Source organism: Condylura cristata, unplaced genomic scaffold, assembly GCF_000260355.1.
Source record: "Condylura cristata isolate star-nosed mole 26May11 unplaced genomic scaffold, ConCri1.0 scaffold00005, whole genome shotgun sequence".
Taxonomy (NCBI): domain Eukaryota; kingdom Metazoa; phylum Chordata; class Mammalia; order Eulipotyphla; family Talpidae; genus Condylura; species Condylura cristata.
In genome coordinates this window covers 33,811,670-33,831,482 of record NW_004567106.1, presented here as the reverse complement: position 1 = coordinate 33,831,482, position 19,813 = coordinate 33,811,670, and the positions used below count along the sequence as shown (strand labels likewise).

Sequence of the window (19,813 nt, the reverse complement as noted above, 5' to 3'; positions counted from 1 at the left end):
TTTTCTTTTTTTTTTTCTATTTCATAAAGCTACTCAGGCAGAGTAGAAAAGACTTTGGTTACCCCACTGCACATATATTCAGCCACCTAGCAATGGTGTGTCCCAGTTCCTTAGGAATGATAGATATGCAGCATTAGGTAGAGGAAAAGAAGCAAGAAGAAAGGCAATCAAGACTTATCTGGAGACAGCAATAGCAGCATATGTAAGTGATGTGAGTTTATATGAGTTGAAGAATCCTCAGAAGAAGATGACCAAATTACAAATACAAAATCAAGTATGAATGTAAATGATTAACGAGAACAATAAAAGAGCCCTAACAAGTTCCCAGGATCTTGGAAATTCAGGAAACTCTTTTGAGATCTCTTTTCCAGTTTACCAAGAGTGCTACATGAATAAAACCTGCCTTCTCCTCACCACCAAAACACAATAGCTCCCAGCCATCCACAATGTTCACAAAGGCAGTAATGATGCCAATAAAAAGCCCTGAAGTTTAAGATTCTCCATTTCAAGATAAACTGTCTCTTATGATTTGCTTCATTTATCTGCTTGCACGGAAAGGAGAAAGTTTCAATAAATATTTCCAACTGTGTATTAATTTTGAATGGGATAATTCTTTGTTGGGGATGCTATCTTGCAAAGTATAGGAAGTTGAGCACCAACCCTGATGCCCTACTAAATGCCAGTAACTCCTGCTCTCCCATTGGTAAGAATCAAAAATATCTCCAAACATTGCTAAATATCTACTAGTGTCAGGATGGAAGACAAAACCATCACTGGAGCTATCACTTGAAGCCCAGGCCAGGCACATCTGAGTCTGCCTAGTTCTTCCTCAGACTGAAAATCGCGGAAGTCCAGAACTCTGCCCCGCAGCCTTCTGAACAAGATGGCCCAATTCCTAGACCTGTCCTTATAACTATCCCAGTTCTCAAAGCCTATCTCACTCACATAGAATGGTGCTATGTTGATTATAGCCTCAAGAGACTTCAAGGATTTTTATCTACTCATTTGCCTTTGCACTTTTAAAACCATTTGGGAAGGATTTGATGTATGTGTCTCATAAGTTTAAAAACAATCTGTTAATTTTATCACTTCTCTTTTAAAGGGTGTTGATCCAAAAGATGGAATTCCATATGAAAAAAAATTCTGTGAAGGTATGAATTGAAAAAGTCAGTATGCTTGTTATAATAGAATATTCTTTTATTGTCTGACAAACTGAAGTGAACAGACCACCCAACTGAACAATTGCTTGATGCTACAATATACAGCTGACCACTTTACCTTGATTTTCATAACAAATCAGAAAAAGAAATGAAAAGATCACAGAAAAAAAGGAAATCAGAATTGTGGAGGGAGAAGAACAATTTGTTTAATTGCCTCTTTTGAAGACTGGCAGTTTTAATGGGAATGTTAGAAAACACTGTAAAATATATAACATGGTAAATGAAATACAGAATTTCTCCAAATAAGAAAACAAATAGAGATGATTTTTTTTCTTTGTCTCTTCTCCATCCCCCTCAGTATACTATAAGGGCAGGCATTTGAGCTTACACTGACAAGAGTCCTTGAGTCAACCCTGATTTATATCTTGACTTAAGGAGACCTCCAAGTTATAACCATCAGGAGTTACCAAAAAGAGCTGAGCAAAAACTCTGTATTCTAAATGCCCAAATGCTACAGACATCTGGGCTACCTATTACGTTAGCAGAAATATACTACAATTCACATCTTACTGAAAACAAGTTCCTGCTAGAGAGTCTCAAACAAGATCCTATGGTATCTTCACTGTTCTATGTTTAAGCAATGTTTTTCTCTAACATTAAGAATCATTTCATTCTTTCATTCATTTATTCAATAGATATTTCCCAAATGTGTTTTCCTATTATGGTTCAAGGACTGTATTTGGTACTAAACTTTCATGAGCTCAGTCCTTGACTCAATCAACTTAATGTTTTAAGCTCTCAGGGGGACAGGAAGGTGGTAGAAATGTAAAAAGCCAATGATTGTTATATGGTTTGAGAACCTAATGAATATATAAAATCATATCTAAGTGAAATCTTGGTGTGAGACTCGTGTCACTGTGGAAAGCCTATTGGATTCCCCACATCCTAACTCCCTGTGACTTCCTGGATATCCTGGGCCTTCTCAGGATAGAGAAGGACAAGTGCTAGCTGTCACAGAAGTTGGCATAATTGGTGGGTGAGGAAGGGAAGAAGGTTCCAGTCTTTGTCTCCAGGGGACATAGGATCATTCTTTCAGACTCATAAAGGCTTTGGGAGAGTAAATCCATCATCTGCAGGTGAATGATTTGTCTAAATTGGTCTCAGAATCAGATTAAGTGATTCATAACCTTCAAACACACAGGGCTGCTCACAGACCTTTATATCCCCATCTCCCCATGAATCAGTCAGAATCATCCAGCTAGTGCTTTAGTACATAGAGTAAAGACTTTAAAGGGCCATAACATCTTTGAAAAATCAAAATTGCTCCATGAGTTCATTAATTCTTAAAGTGAATTATACAGAATAGTGTTTTCTAAGAAAGCAATTTCCAGGACTAAAATTTAGAGCACATTTCTGAATACAGAAAAAGTTTTGATTCATTTATTTATCCGTCATTCACTCAGTATGTCACATAGCAGTTTGTTTTATGCTGAGCTAGGAAATATACCTGCATCTGTACAGCTTAGCTAGCAGTTTTGATGGCCTAGAAATCTCATTCAGCTTCTAAATGCTATGCCCCTAACTCTCCAACTGGTGAAAAGTGGCAATGCATCACTGTTATGATGCGCTGTACACAGAATACACACCAGGGTGTCTGTTCTCATAACTACCCAATCTGGAGGCTCCACACTACTTGAATGCATAAATAATGCAAATAAATTGTGCCACCTAGGTTCACAGCCCAGGGGAATCATTTTGCTGGGAGACTCAGCTGGGGCTCATTTTCACATTTCTCCTGAATGGATCACAGCTTCGCAGATGTCTTTGGTAAGTAATTCTGGCAGTCAGCATCCCGGATGTTCCGGCCTTTGTGTTGGTTTCCCCTTGCTCTCTCTAAATGTGATGCCAATGCCAAACAGGTGCAAATTTCCTTGCTCAGCAAAGTCAGCTATAAAAGGCACATCCACAGCCATTTTGTTCAGTTCATTTCAGTGTGATAAGAAATGAGGGGGCCTTACCTCAACAGGCTCATAACGAGAAACATCCAGTCCATCAGAGAAGTCTCTAGGAAACCCAGTCTATAGGAAACTTTGGCACAAAAGGAAGCCTTGTTCTACAGTCACCTCTGGGTGTAATTCAAAACCTGAAGTCTAATCCAGAGAAATTAGAGATTATTCACCCCTCCACAGACTAAAAGTACCAAATGCTCTCTAACTGAACCTCCCCCAAACTGGACATATAGACCTCCTTTTGTAAGGATAAGCAAGCCAAGAACTATCTGAACATTTTTAAAATGCTAGAGAGCACCAAAGAAGAATGCTCTTTTGAAAAAAGCTTGTAATAGCTAAGAGAATGACATTTTCTAAAATGTTAATTTCAGATCCTCCACAATAATTGAGAGGATATTGTGCCTATGAGAAAGGAAGGACCTGTGATCAAGGAAGACCCATTTTTACGAGATGGTTCACATTTAAGCAGAATATAGAGAAACCAAAGTGTCAGGAAAAGACAAAGCTTGCAAGCTGACCATAGATCTAAAGCTTGCTACAGGGAAGGGGGAGGGGGAGGCAGAGGAAAAGAATCAAAACAGGGGAGGGAAGAGCCCAAAGGACTGTGGTGATAGATCAAGGGTACTATGGTGGTGGGAGAAGTATGGGAACTACACCTGAAGGAAGAAATAACATATTGTACAAAAATTTAACATATATATAAGAAACTAAATTAATCAAAAAGGAAAAACAAAATAGTTCCTTAATGTATCAATAAAAATTCAATGATAAAGCTGTCTAGCAAGCTTGACAATACTAAAAACAGGATGAGCAGAGAAATTCTGGAATTCAGGTAAAAAGGTGTGTAGGGTAGGTTCTGGAGATGGACTAGGAAACCTAAAGGAAGACAACACCTGAGGCAGAGAGCCAAATAAATAAAGATAATTTTCTGGAGTTGCAGAAATCTTCCCTTTAGTTGAAATTCCCAAAATCTAAAATAAGCCCTCTCCTCATCATGTCCTGCTTTTTCTCTTTATTCTAAGTATAAAGAAAAGTTTTGCCAACAAAGCAGCAGGGCCTGTACTTGATTTTAAATATATCTCAACACCAAATTTCAGAAAATAGTGAAATGGCTTTTAATAGAATTTTGAGGAAGAAAGATCATATATCAAAAAATGCTCTAAATACCAAGGTATTATTCTTACATGAGGAACCATAAAGTTTATTCTGTCATATGAAGATTCAGAAAAATGCCTTCCTGGAAAAAAAGAAATGTTTATAACATGAGAAAAATTTAAATCCTGTAATAATCCTTTAATGCCTATATGTCAATTCAAACTTACAACTTCTTAATCAAGAACACAAGCAATAAGTCTAAAAATAGGTTCATCTCTGTTCCTAACAAAAGAAACAGAAATTAAAGCAACAATGCAATATAATTTATTACTGACAAATAAACAATGGTTTAAAGCTGACAAGGCCCTACTATTAGCAAAAATGTAGTGAAACAGATAGTTCATTGACCACCAATGAGAATTTAGACTGCTAGAACTTGAATCAAAATTTGCATTAGAAATAAAATGATATTAAAGTGATTGCATTTTAATTAGTAACTCCTGGAGTAAAATCTGAAAAATTATCTTTATTTTTTAATTAAATTAATTTATTTTTGATTGAAGTAGTATCAACATATTTTAATCAGTCATTTACTAAAGATTCTATGTGCATGAATATTCATCAAGTGTTTTCTATATGAGCAAAAATGAGAAAGAACTTAAAATGCTTAAGGGAATTAAAATACACTGTATCCATAAAATGAAACACTATGCAATGTTCTTGCTAAGACATGTATCTTAGCATGAAAATGTTTATATATGTATTTATATATTTATTTATAGTAAGTTGTTAGGGAGCAAGAGTGGGTTAAAACATATATATGAGTCATTTTTGTGACTATATAAAGATATCTGTATATTAATAAAGAAAATAATTGGAAGGTTATGGATCAGTATGCTAGCAGTACTTTCTGTAAATAGAATTTCAAATCACTTTCTAATGTGTTTTCAATGAATTTGTATTATATATGTATAGATACTGTATACACGTTTTGGGGGATTGTTTTGTCTTGTTTTAAACAAATAGCAAGGAAACCAGTTAAAGAAAAGCAAAGTATTGCTTTACGTAATCTCATAAAGCCCTGAAGGTATGTGTTACTACATCTTAGACCCTCTTCACAAGCACTTCAGAGAGGTTGGGTAGTCTGTCTTCTTTCACACAGGTGATAGGTAGCAGAATCACTTCCTGTCAATGTCATCTTAATTCAGCCACCTAACCAGAAACTCTCTAAATGATGATAGGGAGCCATTGCAAACAAGGCCATGTGCTTTAATGAGCTAATGGCTGTGAAAAAGCTTTGGAAACATATGCTGGACTCAAACTAGACAAAAGTAAGTTGACACACAGCTCACGCAAGCAGTGGCGGAAGCTAATGATCCTGGCCTACTCCTTCATCCTGTCTTTCCTATTTCACACCAAGGCCTCCGGAAGCTGTGGTAAGCAGTGTCTCTTGTTTCAGGGTTCTCCTGGAAAGGACAGCCTCCTACCCACTGACGCTGGAAACTGTAGCTCATGCTTCAGTGTGTTATCTCTAGGAAGGAGAATACCTCACTAAGAACACATTTTAAAGAAATTGTTCCCACAAGCCCAGCTGTCAGCCTCATTCTGAAGTACTGACAAATGGAATTCAGGTTTCAATCATTTTTTAATGTACTAATGCAGCAATGAACTAAGATACTACAGATTATTATGATTCAGAATATATTTGGGTTATTTGCAACCTCACTCCCATCACTTTGGGGCAATAAATAGTTTGAGAAATGGCAACTAGAATGGTTGTAACATGGGGCTGATGAGAAATCAAATCCCAATATGGTCACTGGGAATTTGATGAGGAATCAAATCCCAATATGGTCACACATCAGTATGGCAGCATGCTATCAATGGCAGGGACAGTACTGAAGTTTTAATATCATTTTGTCATCTATTTCAAGCCATTGATGTTCCTGGGTTCATAAAATGTCTCCAGGTAAATACTCCTTTCTAAACTATAAATTAAATCAGTCAGTACCAGTCTGGGCCACCTCTGTGGGATACAACTTGATGAGATGGAAGATGAGACTAGAAGGATAAAAGAGATGCTTTGCTTAGAAAGTTGGCATTGAAAATGAAGCTTCATTATCAAGTTATTGGCAAAATAATGCTGACAGGCCATTCCAACTCTCAGTAACTCAAACAATTGTCATGACTTATTATTGGGCTGGACTCAGTTGCTCTTGGCTAAGTTTGGACCCAAACCTTTCTCCATTTGTCTCATTTTTTGAATGTGGACAATATCCATAATAAAATATCCAGAATAGGGCCCTCCCTGGTGGCTCAGCGGGTTAAAGCACTGCACTAAGAAGCTAAAGTCACTTCCGCATGAGTTCAATTCCCGCCTGCCCCGGAGATCCACATGATGTGGCAGACCTCTCCGGACTCACCCGCTGCTCCCCTCAGCAGTGTACTTCATAGATCTGCCTGTTCTGCTCCCCACTCTGTCTCTGGTGAATCCTCTCACCCTCTGCATCTCTGGCCTGTACCCCAATACCCCAATTCTGTATGAATAAATAAATAAATCTTTAAAATATATATATATCCAGAATAGGTTCTAATAGGAGAACTGAAAAAGTGTAGGTCCCTCATATGCAAGAACATTTGCTGCTACATGTCCACCATCAACCACTGGGCAAAACAAGTCACACGGTCATGTCCAAGAGCAACAGGGAAGGAAGTGTACTTGCCTAAAATGAGAGAGGAGATTATTGCTGTCTGCTTTTATCTAATTATAAATGTGAAATACTCAGTAGACAAAAGTAAGAAAGCACAGTAATATTAAATCTTTAAAATTCCTCTTAAAACTGCCACCCACCCAGAATCATTTAACATTTGGAGTACCAATTTGGATTGGTTTTGAAATATTTTTTTAATATCTTTTTACTGAAAAAAAAATACATATATACTCAATATTAGAACCAATTCTGAGAAGTGAAGACAAAAAAATCATTCTCCCATTTTAAATCTTTCGGGGTATTTTTCCACTCTTCCTCATCACTTCAACTCCATTTACATGTGTGCATGTGAGTTTGCATGCACACACACACACCGTGTTATAAGAAGAGTAAGTTTATGTTTAGCCTTTTTTTGCAATTAGTACTTGTCAATTAGTACTAATAATTGGGGCTTAGTCTTTATATTCATTACATATGTCCATGTTCATAGCATCCTTTTCGGTGGACATTTTCTGTACTAACTCACTTACCTATAACTGTATATTAAACTGATTCATGGTTTCATTTCTTGGCTGTTATGACTCATGAAACTTTTTTTTAAAAAAACATTCAAGTTTAAACCTCTTCATTTTCCTGAGGAAGGAAACATTTTCCCTGAGGACCTGAGCCAATCTTTAGAGACTATACTGATTATCTGTTGCACTAAGAAACTTTTGTTTCTTCTAATCCCACTGCATTATACCCATGCATCCAATAGTTATTTGAGTTTATACTTCACTGTCCAAACTTGAGAGACAAGAGATTATTACTCAGCTAGACTGGTCCAGACAAACTGGAACATATAGACATACTCTACTGATACACAGGCACCATGTGTAATCCTGACACTGAGTCAAGAGCAGGTTCCAGAGGGGAAGTTTCAGCCCTAAAATAATCTCTAGAGTAATCTTGGACCTTGAATTAGCCAAATCTGGGTTCAAATACCAATTTAGTCATTTCACTTATCTTTGAGTCAGAAGTTCCTTATCTATAAAATATAAATAATGTTAGCTATATCATTCCAGTAAGGATTCCCAAGAGCCCACAAAGAGCCCAATATAAAGAGTCAGCTTTGGACATCTCCCCCATCAGAGGAATCATACAATTATATCTCCTTCCCTAAACTCCCATCCCAGGAGTCAAAGCCTCAGCCAACGGGGGGAAGGAAAATCTAGCCAACTCGATAGGTATCCAGGGGTAGGGAGAAGGGGGAAGAAGTTTTGCTATGAATTATGAGGCTAGACTAACTAGATATTGCTTTTCTGAAATTGGATTAAATATAAACAAAAGAATTTGTATTATGCGAGAGTAAGCGTATGCATGATAGGTCTGGCCTGAATTCTGTTCCAGAGCGAGGGAAGAATTAGCACCATATATTGAGTGGGCAATGGGGAAAATTTGGCCTATTTACACTCTACCAGAAGCACTTGATTAATGGTGGTGGGTGTGGTAAAGTAACACCTGAAGGGGGAGATGCTTTACTTCTAAAACACAATATTGTAAGATTTTGTTATCACAATCAATGGAAATTTAAAAGAGAATTAGGAAACAAAATCTGATATTTATTTTTTTAACAGAGAGGCTATCACTGCAAAAAAGGATATTTACAACTAAAGCAATAAAGTAAACTAGCAAATGACAAAATACAAGATGAAAATTTAAAAAAAAAAGGAGGGAGAATGTTCATTCTCTTCTCTCCATACTTTGGTTCTGATCATTCCAAATAGTCTGAGTAGGACCTCCCCACATCAAAAAGAAGCAGGCATCAAATGTTTTGGTCTCCTTTTCCATTTCAAGTCGTTGGAAATATTGATAGGTACTGAGTTTTGGGGTTTGTAAGCTATATCTATCAATAATTACCAGAATAGAAATTAAAACAGAAATAATCTGTTCACAGCAACAAATAATATTTCCATTACAAAAAAAAATTCCAAGACTAAACAAAACAAACACACACACATATAGGTTAGAAGAGTAGCGTTGTTTTCCGTTTATGTGAATCTTCTTGGTATTTTCTCACCAGAAGACAGTTGGGCCCTACAGCTGCTTCTTCCTTCCACCTTTCCTTATCTAAGTATGTAATCTCTTGCTTGCCCTCAGGGGTGAATTGGAATGAAAAGTTTTTAAAATGAAAATAGTTATCTCATAAACCCTCTTTGAGGGTCTCAAAAATCTCTGGGATTTTACTTGGAGGACACTTCCATGAAGTTTTTCCACTGCCTCTCATGTCCAAACTTTGAGGATTTACACAAGAAAGTTGTTTTTATGTAATTCTGCAGTGAATTTTCCAATTTCTCCACATCTATAAATGTTTTGTGATTGAAAGTTTCAAGGTAAAATCAGGAATCATGGCATGGGCTTGCCTCACAGCTAAGGTTTCCAGAGCAGGTTGGGATGTGCAAGGTTCTTCTGACAGGATACATCAACTGAGAAAACCCACTCTGGCTGAAGGGAGCATCCGCATCTTCTCAGCCCATGGGTTCTATCATTTGGGCCTTTTAATGATATCACCATAAAGGGTGAGAGTCTCCAACCTTCTGGCTAATTCAGCAGGCCAGCTCTTTTAAACTGGATTACTAGCCAGTGGGAGAGCCATCATGTAGCAGGGGCCAGTCCAGAAAATAAAAGCGTTCAGATAAGGGTGGGTTAATAGAAAGGACTGGCTATGTAGGTGTTGCATTTAATATAAGGAACTGGTTACTTAGATATTAGAATAAAAGGAAGGCTACTGAGGTAATAAAAGAGTTATTAATTGGAAGCAGCTGGGAAGGAATGAAGATGGGCCATTACCTCAAGCAAGAAGAAGAGGTACAGCTGGTGCTTGGATCTTGGCACTGCCTGTATTCTGACTGCCCATGAAACGCAGAACAGCTGCAGCTGCACTATGAAGGGGCACAGAGAGTCTAGAGCCAGAAAGAGGCTAATAACTGCTGGAGGATGCCAACCTCAACTGGAAGACAAAAGATAGCTTCCCCTTCCCTCTTTTTGCTTGCCCATCTCTCAACTTACCTCCACCGGTAGGTGCCTCCTCACAGATGAATACAGGAAGTGTAGTTTGCAGTATCCAGCTCAGTACTACAGAGCAGAGAATAAGGAGTGAGCTTAAAACCCAGTAACAATTGGTGTTTACCAGCAGAAGCCGTCTGAATCAGAGTTCTTAGTCAATCTAAAGTCATTCCTGGGCAGGTAGCAGGGATAAGTAGGAAGCCAAAAGCATCAGAAATCATTCTGTGGCTCAAGACTAGGCCAGAAACTAGAAACAGTGTTTGAAGCTGGTGCTGATTACTCAAACTCATGGGCCAGTAGAATCAAAGGCCATTGATTCTACTGGCCATTAGGATGGCCTTAGCCCAAGAGAACTTCCTTCCTTATACCCTACAAGGATACAAACCTCATCTCCAGACCCCTCCCCCCACCACTTCCTGCTGTTCACTACATGCCAGATCATTTATTCCTTCTCTACTATCTCGTGACATCCTTCCCAAAGTAACTAGAAAAAGGCAAGCAGACAAAAATCCACTTTAAAAATGAAGCTAGGTGACCTTTCTGTTACCTGCTCAGCAGACAGAGGTTCTGAACCTGTATCTCTGACTGTGAGATGAGGGAGTACCCATTGACCCCTGACCTCGCCCTTAATCCTTCCATGAACTCATGGCCCATAGAGAAAGTAAACATAGTGGGATCACCTGCTCCACACTAAATATTCAACTGTGGGTCTCACTCCAGGTCTGATGGTGGGAATGCCTATTACCCTCCAGGACCCCTGAAATCCCCAACATGGTTGCCCAAGTGTTCTTATTGGCTAGAAAGAAGAGAGGTGTTCTGGAAGTATTCATGGTTTCATTATAGGTCATTTTGCCCTTCTCGATATTTCTTTCCTTTTTGCTCTTATCAACATTTCTTTCCTTTTATCTCCCTCTAAAGCACAGAACACTCCTACAATGTGTCAACCATGAAGAGGCACCCTGGCCTGGAGTATATCTCCTTTAGCAATCCTTTCTTCTCTCCTACTCATATTGTGGCACCCAAGAGGCCAGCTTACAGCTAATTAGATTAGAAGTGTGTTCATCTGGAAAGATATTTGCCATCCAATAAAGAGAGTGTGAAGAATCACCCTCCTGATTCAACAGAAACAAAGGTTTTGAGCTTCATTTCACTGGAGGTAGAAAGAATATTTCTCTACCTCCTTCTCTAACAACCTCCGCTTTTCTCCAACACATCTTTAGAAGTCAGCTCAAATTAAACTTCCCATGTCACATGAAAGACCTCAACTTTAAAGATTTCAAAGAAAAACAAAGAGCAAAACACTTTCCTGTGCCTTCCCTCCTCCCCACCCCCTTTCAAAGGAGAAAACAGCATTGCTTGAGTTGTTTTGTTGAAAAAGAACCGAAGGTAGAGAGATCATCAAGGACAGCAATAGATGTTGCCCTCCTGCCTCTTCCCCCATCTGTTCAAAAATTATTTCCAAAATATTAAATGTTACATTTCATTGAACCAGAATTGCATGACTGGTTGGGGACAATGGGAGGGGGGTGAAGGGGAAAGCAATTTTGAAATACAATTTTCCAAATGTTTATTTTGCTAGCAAAGACTGTTGCCTGTACTATTATAAAATCTTAGCACGACCCCTAGCAGGCTGTTTTCTGTAGGGTAAGTAGGCACAGATTGAATTTCATGCTGTGTCAAGGACAAAATGAATCCGTAATCTGGCTGGAGAAAATGCATATTCACTGGAGAGCAGAGCAGCTCCAGTCTTTCAAGCCCACGGCGCTCTTTATTAGCCCACAGACAGTACTGGCAGTATTAGCTCTCACCCGCCTCTCAGGAACCTGCCCTGTCTCTGCTCCTTGGATTTATCAGTGAGCATAAAGCATCCATTAAACACAAAGGCAGATTTACATGGTGCATATAAAATATGGAAATTCTGCTTGAGCTAACTTCAGATGGACTCCAGAAATATTTAAATGTTAGAGTATTTTATTAGATACATTTTTTAAGATAAGGAAAGACTGTTGTTCAATAAAACTAGGTAAAATTACATTTTCTGTTCCTCAGATGTCTCGAAGATATCAGATTAGGAAGCTAACAATGAGAAAGGAAGCCTCAATCCTAGTTACTCTAATTTATCCTATAAGAAAAGAGAGCTGTGTTCACCAAGGTCCTCTCCTCAAAGGCAATCAGGCCACAAGAGTCAAAATGTTCTTCTGTCCCCTCTCCCTGTTACCAGTACAGATCAGACAGGCTGTTACCTTGTGTCCTGCTCAATTCAATGCCCTTTTCTTCCCACTCCAGGTGAGCATCTGGGTATCTTACCTGCCAACAGGCTCATTCTTCTGAAAGCATTAGTCCTTGATGTCTTCTGTGAGAATTAAAAAGACAAGCATTTGTTGTTATGAAAATCTGCAAGAGGAAATTATTTTAAGCTCCATACTTCTGAAAGGCATTTATAATTACTCAGCCCACATACCTCCTCTCCCAGTACCTTAGGTAGAAATTTCTGCATAGCAAGCCAGCGTGAGTCAGTAAACATCTGTGCACAGCTAACACTAGAATGCAATCTCTTCCCCTGTAATCTCTTGCCCTCTAGTTAATTATATTGACCACTTTACTTCACTGTCCCAGAAGTCCCTCAGCCATAAATTGGGTCTTGTGGAACAACAGCTCCTCATGAGAGAATCACTCTCATATTAGTGGGGATAAGAAGAGAGGAAATTCTGGACATTTAAAAATAAACCTGGATTGCTGGAATATATTTCTAAAGACTTTACTTGTCTAAGTCCCTCCATGCCATACATTGGGAGATCACACAGCCTGGCCTGGTCCAAATGCCTAAGCTTCATTTCACTGTGGCCCTAGTGCTCATGTTTTAGATAAACTAAGTATGCACAGAGTGTGGCAAGAGCTGCAGGTGGGCACGGAGGAAGGCAGACAGACAAGGAAGGCCTGAGAGGATGTCAGGATTTAGCTAACTAGTGACTAATAATTGATTAATAAAGGCAGTGGAGTTGAAGGAAGGGCTTGAGATAGGACCTGGAGATTGAAAGTGTGGTTCAAGGGATAGCAGAGATAGGGTTGGGGAAGTGGGTGGGACTTTGTACAGAGTGACCTAGCCTGCCTATCAGCCTTTTTTTTTTTTTAATTAGATAATCACGGCAGCCACTTAGACCTTTACTGAAAATAAGATTTCTAGGATTCCACCAAAAACTTACCCAGACAGAATTCATGTTCTAAGAAGCTCACCCATCAAATTTTGGGATACTCTGCTGAAGATGATAGGGAGGATGAGGATGATGCTGACCTGAGACAGCAGCAGTAACCCAGAGCATTTCTTTTTTTGTTTGTTTTTTAACTTCCTTGTTTCTTTTTTCACAGTATAGGATTTCTCCTCTCAGGTGTGGTCACCATAGTTTTCCCACCACCAAAGTGCCTGCAGTCCTCCACTACACTCCACCATGACTCTCCTCTCGTGTTTTCTACTCTCCCCCTCCCTGACCCCTCTTAAGTGTCCTAGATCATAGATCTGCTTTCAAGGGTCAGTCTTATGGTTTGTCTTTGTCTGATCCTTTGTTTGGTTTCTCTAGATATCAGGTGTAAGTGAAACCATCTGATATTACAAAGTGCAAGTTCAAAGAATAGAAGCAGTAAGGTTACATGACAGCTTCTTGGTATAAAGTGGGGAAAAGGAGAAGATGAGATCATTTTGGATGAAGGAGATGGTGAAGAGGGAGAGCCTGCTTAGCCCCTTAGTAAGTAGGGGTCCTCTCACTCTCTACACCCTGTTTCCCTGTTCTCCTCTCTGCACTCTGCTTGAACTTTGAGGTTTTTTTTCAGCTTCTGGATAAAACCTCTCAAAAAAAAAAAAACTACCCTCTCTCTCCTCTCCAGGCAAAGGAAGGCTGCTTCAGACTAAATAAACCTTTATAAAGTCAAATGACTGTTTCCCAGTAGTCAACTTTCATGGTATAAACCTCTTGCTGTCTGTTTCTGGCCTTTAGAGGTGTTATTATTTCTTTTTCTGTTTGTGAAAGAATTTTTTCACTGGCTGCACAAAAGAATGGACTTGTGATTATCTTGGTACAAGAGCAGGACATTTTAAACTCTTGTGGGGTTTTTGTTTGTTTTTTTTTTGTTTGTTTGTTTTCTTTTATGAATTTGGCTACAGCTCTCCAATCACTCTGGAAATAATGGTGGAAGGAATTGAATTTGCTAGAAAAACTCCAGCTACAGTGTGTTTTCATTTGGTATGGGCAGTTAGAAAAATGTATCCCTTGACTCATTCATTGAATAAACCATGGGATTAGAACTTCAATAATAAATAATAGAAAAGGGAAAAGGAAGATACTAAAAGGAGCTGACAAGGTAAAAAAAAAATAAAAAGGGCTATATTCAGGCAAAATGATGAAAGACTGTTGCCAGCCATTCTGTCTTCTTTTTATTTACTGGTTATATTTCTGCTAGACTCTTTATATTACCACATGTTCACTGTCCATTTAGTTTTTGGATTGGCATAATGTCAAAGATGAAATGTCATACCTTTTCCCTGAAAATTACTTATTTAGCTCCAGTTAAAGTTAAAATGTTCATTAAATTCTCATCATTCCAGCAGCTGAGCACTTATTTCTACTAGCCTGTTTATATATGGTATATTTTAAGATGTCAGATTGGAGGCTAATAGTACATAGCAATAGATCACTGCTATAGTTTGTGTTTGGGGCCTGCTTACGTGGATGGGACTTTTTCAGTCTTCTTTGTCCATAAATTATGGATTCAGATTTGGGGTTTTGTATATGTCCTTGTCAATGTTTTTAACATTTTTGCCTCTCCCTCTGCCTAGCTCCCTTTACCACTGAACAACATTTACACTGAACAACATTTCTTTCAGGACTCTTTCCCCAAGCCCCCATATATGGAACAGATACCCTTCAGCATACAGAGTACTCTGTATTTTCTATTAGCTCCACTTGATTGAGCACTTGCATTTCTAAACTTTATGCGTGGATTATCTTTCCTAATCCTCTCAACCATGCAATAAGAAAAACTGCTGATGAATCACATTTTTTTTTTATTTTTTTGGGGGGCACTGGCAGCAGGCAGGAAGTAGGCCTGAAGCCCCATGATCCCAGGAGAGCTCTTTCTCGGTTCTTGTCTTTGTTGAGAAAAGAATTCAATGTCTGGACTAAACATATAGAAACACAAGAGATTTACTGATTGGTAGGAAGATAAGCAGGAAATCTCTCTGAGCAGAGAGAGGTTCCAAATGGGTAGCCAGTGGAGGTGACAAGAAGCAGGTAGTTATGTCAGTACAGTGGGCAAGACGTCAGGGGTTGGCCATTAGGTGGCTCTACATTATGTCTCTTACTGATTGGCTAGGCCCGAGGACCAAGGCCCAGTGAGTTTTCCTGCATTATCTAGCCTACTTTTCAGAAACCAGCTTTGGTCTGTTGTTATTGTGCTATTATTTTACTGTTCTGGACATTGCTTTTTTAGTTGAATTAGAGAAGGGTGCATTCTCCTGATCTGTGATTGTTTCTCAATCAGCTGATAAATGGACTTCTAACTGACTGCCTATACCCATTTCCTAACTTCCTCCTTCACTGTTAGTAGCCCATTTTATAGATGGTGAAACTAAAACAGAGAGAGCTTAAGGAATATCTCCATATTTACTTAGCTGGGAATGTTTGTGCACTTGCGAGTTCCACAAAGAAGGAAGATGATGTGGTGGACTGGTGTGCATGTGTTGCTCGCCCTCTTTCTCTCGCTCACTCATCTATGTGTATGTGTTTCCACACTTAATAAATTATAGGGCCACAGGGACCTCAATTTGAGAATCATTCCATTACTCTTGGAATTCTAAAGATTACAAATCCAACTATTCACATAGTTAAATTACTTTCTGGAAGTTGTTTGTAGCAAAGTGTTAGCTTGTAAGAACAGTGTTAGCTGAGCTAGCCAAGCCTCAGTTTCCAGTGGTACATTATTCCTCCCCATTCTCCCAGAACTTCATCTGCCAGGCCTCATTGGAACAGAAAACTCTAAAGCAGCAGTGTATCTTATTCCCTTGAGCTGCTTTCCTCCCACATATGTCAGGCCAGAACAGCGCCTAGGAATATGTGAGTGGGGTGTAGAGTTATCTGTTCAGAGTCACATGTGATTTCATTATTTGTCCCCAAAACACTCATTCATTCCTCTGAGTGCATGACATCCATGAAAGAAAAATTGAAGGGGGAAATGGTTATCTATAAGTCTCAGTTTATCTATAGATTGCTGAACTTTTTACCCAAAATGGTGCCTGAGAATCTCCTAAGGAGGTAAGCAAGAAGTCTTATTTTCAACAAATCCTGCATGGTTAATTTTGTGATTGCATGACATTTGGCAATGTAAGGAAAAGGCAAAAACCAGATTCAAGCGAGCTATTAAAGCTGTTCTATCCTAGTTGCACCAGATACTGGTTCAAATCCCAGCCCTACTTGTCACCCACTCTGAAACTTTGGAAAGTCCCCTGAAGTCCACCTGAGTTCTATCTACCAGTTTTCCTAAGTATAAGGAATTCTTTCATCAACAGAAAATATGGAAATCTTCCATGGGCCAGAATCAAAAATAGGATATGCCATCATCATAAAGGGACTATTTTTAAGCTTTGTTATTGAGGTGAGTGGCATGGTCATGTAATTTACTGTTACTCATACAAAACCCAATTACTCGTTTTTACTCTTTTTTAAAAAGTATATTTTTTAAGAGTATCTGATACATAATAGTTGCTTTAAAAAGTATTTGTAGAATGCAGAGAAAAAGGAGTGAGAAAGATTAATCTCCTCATGGAGATGTGTGATTAAGTTAACAATTTGTGTAAGTTTCCTGTCTTAGTGTCTAGCACCTAAGGAAAGCTCGATATTAGTTCCATCCCCCACTCTGGCTTAAATTGCAGAAGTTATCTGAAAACAGCACACTCAAACAACATGAATGGGTATATATCCATTTTTTAGAATTGGTTCACATATCAAAACCTAAAGGAATGTGGCCAGAGCAAGAAAGTTTGTGTGAGAGTCTAGGAAGACCCCCAAACTTCATAATGTCTAATTCCTGTAGGAAAAAGCACAAAGGTGGCAGGAAGGATGCTGGGGAGAATGAGTAGTCATAGAAATCAGGAACCATTACAGCTGGGATCAGGATCACCCAGAGGCATAGAATAAGAACCACTGTAGGACAAATGAGGCAGTGACTGACCGGTAAGACTGGACACAAGAGGTCCCAATAGCATAGCCATAGCCCTACTCCGAAACACCAGCTTATAGACTATCATGTTTTTTAGGTAAAACAAGAAAGTCTATGTCTTGGAAAGTTTGGTTTCTAGAAAATAATTTCTTTTTTTAATTTCTGAGCATATTTTCCTTATGGTTTTGCAGTAGTGCTTAACTGTCCCCCCACAATGACTTTGCATAGTTCGAAAATAATCAATGTCAGACTAACCCAGTTAAAGTATTAGAAAAGGAAGTACAATGTGCAAATATCCCAGAGCATTGCTGGGTGAGGAAGGTTCAAATGTAGACAGTGATAATCACCATGAAGAGTCCTCATATCATTGGAAGTTTGGCAGAACGAAGTGGATATGTTGGATGTCATTACTCTTTATCTGTCACTTGGATGACTTTAAGAAATCCAAATATAAGTTGCTTATGGAAACTAGGGCTTAAAAATAGGTCTAAATCCAATGTATCATATTTGCTAAATATTCATTAAAAATAAGAACTAATAAGCTTTCTTGGTGCATGGGGATACATATACCAACTAGTGTTAAATGAAACTGTTATACAAAAATAGTATACATGCCAGTTATTACATAGCGGATGTCATTGATAAGATCAGGAAAAAGGAAGCAGTGCAATAGCTGACAATAGTGACTGGGTTTCTGATGGGTCCATAATTGTGGAAAAATTTTCTTGGTAAATATGCTTTCCAGATATGTACATTTAAGGTACATTTAAGCTAACTTTCCTAAGAACATAAATGCTCCAGAGGAATAAGCATGAACTTATGAGAAGGACCTTAATTTGCATTTTTCCTGCCTTAATTGTTTGAAATATCTTGAGTATAATCTTGCATGAATAAGGCTTTTAGTGTTCAATGTAATATGACTTAAACATTCTCTTTTTGCTTGGATCTATAAAACATTTGCTATTAATGTTTGTTACTTCTCATTTTTATCTACCAAATTTTCTAAGGAAGGAAAAATACATTGAGATTTCCATTTGCCTGCTAAAATCTCTCTGTTATCTGGCAATAAACTTCACTCCTCTTAAGCCTGCAGTAATTCACTTGGAAACAGACACTAGGTGATCCATCCTAAACAAGATGCTTTACATAATGTACAGAACTTCCATTTGTCTACCTGCTTCTCTTGCTATCTTTTGAACTTCCCTACAGTCTTGTTGAAGTAAATAGGGTAATGATCTTCAGCCTTCAGAGATATTTAAAAAACTGGGGCACTGGTAAAGTTACATCTTCCTTGATTTTAGAACTAGTAGAACTTTGTCAATAACATATAAGTCATAAATGTTGAGCCAAAAAAAAATATTGCTTTAATGCAGTTAATCAAATAACCAGGAGAAATCTATGCATATGACCTGCTGCTTAAGCCTTCTGGGGCTCCAACTATAGGATGCAAACCCATCCTGGTTCCAGCTGTGATTCAACACCAACCACTATCCATTCCAGCTGAAATACTGAAGAGGGTGATATTAGAACTATGTGGGCTTTGTAGAATGAAAGTCAGGAGTCTAGGATCTCCGTAGGCAGTGAGACCCATTTCTCAACTGGAAGAAAAGTGGGGACATGAGACCACACTTTCCAAGACAGGGTTGTAAGCCATTTTCTCACCTGTACTCTGCCTCCTTCAAAATCAACACTTCCCCAACTGAGACATAAGAATTTTATCTCTTATCATTGACCCCTAATTGGTAATGAGGGTTGGATGGTATGTGGAATCCATTTCCAGTCTGTCATAACCAAATCATGGAGCTTTACAATATTTGTAGAGGTAGATATAGAAGTTAGATCTACTGATTCCCAGGAAAGCTTTCTATGTACTTTGCCAGGGTCCTTCAGGGTTAATATCCCCTATATTATTATTCCAGGCTGCAGAGGGCATCAGATACACCTCCCTGTGCCTGCTGGGTTCTTGTCTTAAATCCTTCCAGTGAAAGGGAGGACTTACCATCCAGAATCAGATACCCACTTCCATACCCAGTTTCCCAAATCAGAGTAGTCATTGAGCAAATGACTGAAGAAATAGGTGAGAGAGTGGTGTGGGGGAGAGTTGCATTGTTCTTTTAACTTTCAACATGTTTTATGGGTTGCTAACTTACTTAACACAGCTCATAAATTCTGCCTACATCTCACAAGTCACTTGTTTACTCACTATCTTGGCTTAACACATCTTGTGAATTTTACTCGCTCTGTTTGTTTTTCTTGTATTCTCCAGAAGAATTGAATATTTTGAAATCCTACAGCAAGCACACATGATAAGCAAAAAAAACACCTGAGGGGAAAAAATACGATTGAAACAGAGAAAATGTGTGATATCTAGTGGCAGGAGAAACAGAAAATGAAACAGAGAGTAGCTGAGTCACACTGTTGAAGTTCTTAGCAGAAAGTAGTGGGTGCCACCTATCACAGAGTGATAAAGTACCAGTCACTAGGACTGCCTGCTCTTGCAAGACTTCCATAAGATTGTTCCTGTTCCTACGAGGGAGATAAATCATAACTAATATAGGTGGATCCTGCAAAGCCAACCTGTCTGACT

The 19,813-nt window shown here is 38.6% G+C and overlaps 1 protein-coding gene across 1 annotated transcript in view; it reads left to right on the top strand.

Annotated features, from left to right (window-relative positions):
* AOAH (acyloxyacyl hydrolase (neutrophil)) overlaps positions 1-19,813 on the top strand; it is a 129,426-nt gene that overhangs the window by 46,380 nt on the left and 63,233 nt on the right. Inside the window, exons 9-10 of the mRNA XM_004676858.2 lie at positions 1,103-1,151; positions 2,893-2,987. Coding sequence (XP_004676915.1) covers positions 1,103-1,151; positions 2,893-2,987 — 144 coding nt within the window. The remainder of the gene's footprint in view (positions 1-1,102; positions 1,152-2,892; positions 2,988-19,813) is intronic.